Below are 6,609 nucleotides of genomic sequence, written 5' to 3'. Positions count from 1 at the left end.
GTCGCACACAACGTAATTATTAAATTTGTAAAATATGTGAAACGTATACCGAAAAAAATCTAACATTCATAGAGGAAGTTGCCACATCGTCGATTCCTAATGGCTGTAAATATATAGTAGATTCATTTTGCATCATTTGCCTCATATTATGGATTGAAATTATTTAACGACTCTTTTTATACATATTTACTACTTTTATAACTATGATTTTGTATTCCATTCTCACACTCGTTCTTATTTTTACTCTAAACTTCTGTGTACACATATACATACGGTTATTATTATTTTCTTATCCGTTTGCAGGAAACTTTATCTGTTTATTTATTTAAGCCCTTAGATTAAATAATTTTAACGACATTCTTAACTCAAAGAAGCTTACGAACTGCACGTGCACACCAAAAGTCCTTTAAACGCGTGGTGTTCTGTTGGTATCGCAGATCAACTGATAAAATTTTTTCACGATGCGTTTTATAGCCTTTGAGCCAAAATTGCTTGGCGTCAAGTGACAATTCGTTAAGACAAGCTTTGAGGTTGAAAATATTTTATGATATGGACGCAGTCTTTGTTAAAATTTCACAGAGAACAGATCTCTGAGTTGCAGTTAATTTTCTACATTTACGGAAAATTAATTGATAAATTTTTAAAGAGTAAATTAATTAATTTACTCTGATATAGAAAGAAAGAAAAAACTCGACTTTAAACAGTCAAAGTGCAAAGTGCGCATTTAAATGAACTCAAATTATTGAACTCCAAGCTTTGCCTTTTTTCTAATAATACCATTTCTTTCTTTTTTATGATTACGTTTACTGCAACTACCTTAAACCAATTTTTTTTAAATAAACAGTTCTTATTCAGATTAAAGTAAATTATGAGTTAAATTATTTGATAACCTTATTCTAGAAGCTCATTCCCACTCGAAATAAATCGTAAATTTAAAGATCATCGAAAGAGGAAAATTCAGCGTTGATCAAAAGTATATGTATAATCGTTTCTAGGAATTCATCTTAAAATTAGCGTTATATTGTATTGCGAATCGGTTTTTCTTCTCTCAGGAAAATAATTTGAATGATTGATGAACATGAAAATGTCGTCACTTTATATCCCTAAACGCAGCGCAATAATATTTTTCGAACACTCAATAACTTGTTTTGCAAAGATACTACGCGTCTTACGATTAGTAATATCTGATAGATTTTCAAGGTATTTAACGAGCCGTTTTACAGTATTAAAATAATAATTTGTAAACGTAGAATAGAGAACACTTTTATTAAAAAAATAAGCAAGAGAACTCTCTTCTAACATATTATGTTTAAATATTCAAAACGATGCTTCTACCTGTATATATATATGTATGTATGCGAAATATCGGGAATAAACGTTCAAATTCTAGACGTATTTGTATCTGATCGGTTTTTCCCGATCCCGGAGTCTCTAAAAGCCTCGATTACCTCAGGATTCCCGAGATATTCGGGGCTTTTACAGAAAATCTTGATCTTCGGAAATCTCTCGACTTTTAGATTTTTATACATGTATATATTTATATATTATCTGCATGTGTATAAATTTTGTGTGATGTATCACTTTGTCTTATTCAAATTCACTTGTACTCAATAGAGTAAGATTATAATACTGATAAAAGTGCCAAAACATTTTCACATGCATATTCATGTAGTTTTTGAAGAAGATTTTTGTAACATTGAAAAAATATGTGACAAAAACTTCAAAGGATTTTAATTTTCACAATTATACATGTTCAAGGAATATTCGCACGATTTTGTAAAATATATTTGTATCACAAGAATAAACGTAAGTTTACCAAATAACTTTCAAAAAATTTTAATATTCATCTGAATATTCCACGAACATATCGTTTACTCCATACAAAATCTATTTTCCGCAGAACATGCAGACGTTTTGAATATTCAAAGCAGATTCAATAGATTGTGTGGGATCTTACTATCGCAAATATTCGGAGGGATTTAGAAATAGGTAAATAGATTGCACCTAACATATACTGAGAGTGAGATGAAGACTAAAACTAAACGAATCAATTCGAAATCCTTGAATTTACACTTAACTGTAATAGTCATGAATGCACATGAATGTTGTCAAAGAGTCCACGAATCACGACTTACGAATATTAGCGAAGAAATTTTTCGTATTGCAAAATTCAACACCAATCACCATGGTTAGAATCTCTGATTCCAGAGCTGTAACCTGCACCTTGGGAATATGCATCATACGTATCACGTGGGTTAGAATTTTTTCAATAGGAATATAAAAACAATGACTAATGCGAAATGTGACCAAGCATTCTGACCCTGGAGATTCCCCCATCCGGTGCCATGGTTAGTTTGACATGAGTTATGGGTCCGTGAGATAGCAGGTCGTCGGTAGTGTAGAAATGTTGTTTGTGCGGTGATAGCTGAAAATAGAAGAATCATGGAATAAAGTTCATCTCGAATTATAAATGTCTCTGTTTTTATCTCTCTCTCTGTTTCTTTCTGTATTTTTTATTCCACGCTGAAAAAACTACAACATTGGGATAATTTTGTTACTGGCTTTGACGCAGTAAATCCTGACGATTCATTTATCGTAATCATCGTAAGATTTATTTATATCCTTATATCTTTACCTTCTTTGGAGACATTATCGTCTTCCAAGCCCACCTCCTAGAGTCTTGATTAGAGTCTGCGAGAACTCCTTCGATTTTTATGCTGTCCGGGAAGTTTCCCTTGAAAAAATTTGTGTCCACTTCGATCGAGTGAATTTCACCTACATGTCCAAGCCTGAATATCGCCCATTCGTTACCGGGAACCTGATAAAATCAAAGAAACAGTAAATTCTCAAATTCTGCGGACGAACTTTGTGATTTTCCGAAAATCGCGCTTGAATTACATGTAAAATAAAATATTCATCCAATCCATTTCTTCGAGGCCGCGTTTTGAGATCACGACCATGAAGCCGAAATTTTGAGTTCAAGTGTCAAAACGTAAAATTATTCGTCGAAATTAGTTACCTGCAGGACACCGGAATCGTCGGCTTCTAGGATGGGTGGTCTGTCAAGTCTCCTCGCAGTTTCCCAGCCGTCACCCATGTTGATTCCTTTCTCAGTCTTGATCAGATTTCTGGGATGCCCGTAGTGCGCGTTGCTGTAGCTTTCGCAGACAGTGCCATTCTCGGCGGAAATTAAATCGATCAGTTTATCAGAGTTCACCTCTTCCCAATCAGGAGTAACGAAGCCGAAGACTCGCAGCCGAGCGATTCCGCCATCGGGAAACATGTTCAATCGAAGATGAGTCCAGGTACCAGTTTCCAAGACGTTAAAATAATTCAGACGAGTGTCTTCATATCCGGCTTCGAGATTCGTCATTGGCACCAAAGTCTCCCACTTCTGATGAACAAAAACACCATTTTTCTTTTAGCTAATCAGAACTATAAGCTTATTATTATCGGACTCACGATTGAGCGAGAAGTATGTAAAAAAAAAACAAAAAAACGAAAAATACATTTTCGAACATTTTCAAAATTTTTAAATGAGATATATATATATATATATATTCAACGATCTGCAGTTATAGATGTCAACAAAGTACCAACCTGAGTGTTGATGCGCTGGACTTGTTCCAGTTGAGATTTGTTCGCGGCTGTGCCAATTTTGCATTCTCTTTTTGGGAACAGTCTTGCCTCTGCAATCATCAACGGTGAATAAAAAAAAGGAATAAGCTTGTGGTTTTGGAGTATGGCAAGTTGGTTTTTCACTAAATTAATATAGGTGAGAAACTGTGGATTTGCTCCTGGCTACTGACCTTCATCCGTGAGCTTAGCTGCCTGGATGGAAAACCTTGGAGCATAATTTCCTGTAAAGTACGCCGTGTCAACGCAGACGCCCATTATCGTAGATGGTTTCTTCAGAGCAATGACTGCCCAGTCGTGACCTTGGCATCTTCTTCTTCTCGTCTCCCAGCCATCCATCCATTTTCCAAAATCCGTATAGAGGTCCGGTTTGAAGACTGGTTCCGTGTCCTGAAATCGTTTTGAGTTACTAATTATTTGTACTCCTTGTATACAGGGCTCGAACGTTTTTTTTTCTCGGACGGTAATCACTCCATCGTAGTCGTTGTTAGAATTTTTAATGGATAATTTAATGGCAAGAGTTAACTAATTGTTTGTCCGTTGAGCTTTAACCAAGAATTAAGAATCATGCATAGTGATTTTTACTTAAGAGGCATGTCGTGAATTAAAGAGTATTCAACTTGGACACCAATTGTTGAAACTTTGTCGGGTGATACTGCCATCTTCAAAACACCCCAAGTCTTCCTTGCATGCAAACCGTCGAGTTACAAATATTTTAATCCCTCTATAGATCGACGTCTTTGAAATTTCGAAAACATTTCCTTAAACTGGCATTTTCTATTTCAATCATTATAAAGCAAGTCTCAGGATTAGAAAGTATCTTTCTTTACATTTATAGCAGTTTGAAATTGCTTACATTTTCAAAATATTTAATCAATCCGCAAAAACATAATTTTTCATTATTTTAAGATCGGTTTCATTATGGTCACATTTTTCTTACTTATTGAGAGACTTCAATAATTCTTGAACCACTTAAAATTTTCAATGTGCTGCAAAAAATAGACAAAAATATCAAAAACAAAATGTGTGATAAGAAATAAGATTTTTGCTAATAGTTTTGAAAATATTAAACCGTCCATTTTTAAGGGGACACAGCAGTGAAGTTCTATAAATATTCGATTTGTTTAAAAATTGAATTCATAATACAGCTTATAAAACAAGTTGTTTTCACTCAGTTTTAATCCGAAGCCCGAAACCCGAAATTCGAAAAGCTCCTTGCATTATACTTGTAGTCGGAAACTTTTTAAACAATTTCACGGTACTCGGAGAAGCGTTGAAAAAAGAATTTGCTCTGGAATTGTAATCCAACAAGTGTCACCGCCTAATTGTGCCAATAATCTGCAATCATCCACAAAACTTCTGAATTGCGAATTATTGACAAAATTAGGTAGTCACTTGTCGGAACACAATTTTTTAGAAATTTTCACATTTATTGTACTGTGAAAACCTTTTTGATATTATTTCCAACAATATTTCGACACATATTGAACGTAACAGATTGAAATGGGATGAAAATCACTTGTTTTATAAAGGATTTTATGACTTTTAATTTTAAGAAAATTCGGAAATTACAGAGTTTCGCTTATTTGTCCCCTCATAACTCACGAACTATAAAAAGCTTTGAATATTTATAACGAAAAAAGTTGTGACCACACCAAAAGTGTTAAGGCTTACAATACTTGGGTTGACTTGGTACGGAATGCACCATGAATACCGTACCCTAAAACGGGTTTTTAAATCCCATCAACATGTGACTCAAATTCACTCACCTTGAGAAGATTTTCCGCACACGCGAACCAATCGTCGGTAGCAAATACTATTTGACCCCCATTCTGCAACAAAATGCATCATTAATGAAATTGCGAATTCCACTGCGAAGAAATGAATTTCACGAATACAATTTTTTCTTTTTCTTGCACCAAGATTTATTAAGAAAATCAAATCACGAAAAAAGTATATTGATATTGGAGGCATGGGCACAAATTAAGTTGAACTCTTTCATGATATAGACTCAAGACTGACCCAGAATGTGTTGCGATTAAAAATATTTTCCATGCGTGGGTTAATAGGATCAGAGATGGAGCTTTTTAGTTTCTAACTAATGTTCACCAGGACTTACAAATGTTTATCAAATTTTGAGCAGCCAAATGAGTGGATTTTTCTTCTCGTTTTCCAAGGCAAAGTGCAGTGAAGTTTTAAATAATGTATACGAGGAAAAAAACAATAAAATTTTTGACTTGACCCAGTTTCTTCATCATCAATAAATTGATCCATCAATTACTCGATATGATAACAGCGTTATGACTCAGAGTAATTAATTAATAAAAATTGAGTCAAATTCGACTCTTGGATAATTCTGAAGGAATTTTGATGTGACGCCCCCTTGGAAAAAATTTATAAATAGTTGAACTTCAATTTCTACGACACATCTCGGCCAAATTGGAAGGATTACCATTACGAAAGATTTTTTCTCTTAAAATCTTAAATCGCTAATTCCATCATACTTACAGTTTCCGATGCGAGTTCGTTGAGGTTGGCAAAGTTTGGGAGTCCATTGTTCGTGCCGACAACCATTTCGAATATTGGTAGCTATGAAATTGGTCTCACTTTGTTAAATGTATAATGTATACGGTCTTGGGTCTCGCCGTAAACTGGATCATTCATGGATTCGCAAAGTCATATATATATCTGCTGCAAAGTAAATATGTGTATGTAAATACATAATCGAACATGCATTGAGCATCGTCTCGACGAATAGCTAATTACTTGGTCATATCAAGAGTGTCTCGTGGCAGACTTGCGACCATTAATTTCTGACCAATGGGGAAGCATCAGGCACGCGCGATCAAATGATTGCCCAACATACGAGTTATCAAATAACTGACACATTAAAGTTTTGTCAACTTTTGTGCCAATTATGATCCGCTTATCAGCGCGTCTATTGATATATAGGATGTCGACATGCATTTTTGT

General features: G+C 34.6%; 1 protein-coding gene across 1 annotated transcript; it reads right to left on the bottom strand.

The window, feature by feature from the left end:
* Positions 1 to 1,747: 1,747 nt before the first annotated feature.
* On the bottom strand, positions 1,748 to 6,329 carry LOC124416587 (allantoicase-like). Its single transcript, XM_046897791.1, has 7 exons — positions 6,145 to 6,329; positions 5,406 to 5,468; positions 3,810 to 4,026; positions 3,601 to 3,689; positions 3,020 to 3,394; positions 2,636 to 2,818; positions 1,748 to 2,425 (listed from the first exon to the last, which is right to left on the bottom strand). The coding sequence occupies exons 1-7, from the start codon at positions 6,208 to 6,210 to the stop codon at positions 2,291 to 2,293; spliced, it is 1,128 nt and encodes a 375-aa protein (XP_046753747.1). The 5' UTR covers positions 6,211 to 6,329; the 3' UTR covers positions 1,748 to 2,290.
* Positions 6,330 to 6,609: the final 280 nt, after the last annotated feature.

This window comes from Diprion similis, chromosome 2, assembly GCF_021155765.1.
Source record: "Diprion similis isolate iyDipSimi1 chromosome 2, iyDipSimi1.1, whole genome shotgun sequence".
In the NCBI taxonomy this organism is placed as follows: Eukaryota; Metazoa; Arthropoda; class Insecta; order Hymenoptera; family Diprionidae; genus Diprion; species Diprion similis.
The sequence above is the reverse complement of the archived record's forward strand: the minus strand, read 5'-3'. Positions and strand labels throughout refer to the sequence as shown.

What these genes read in the sequence shown, in the direction of transcription:
- LOC124416587 (XM_046897791.1), bottom strand. Translation starts at nt 6,210, where the DNA reads ATGGTTGTCGGCACGAACAATGGACTCCCAAACTTTGCCAACCTCAAC. An exon ending in ACGAACTCGCATCGGAAACT is followed by an intron (nt 5,469 to 6,144) that starts GTAAGTATGATG and finishes ATTTTGTTGCAG; the next exon opens with AATGGGGGTCAAATAGTATT. An exon ending in CGATAATGTCTCCAAAGAAG is followed by an intron (nt 2,426 to 2,635) that starts GTAAAGATATAA and finishes TTCTATTTTCAG; the next exon opens with CTATCACCGCACAAACAACA.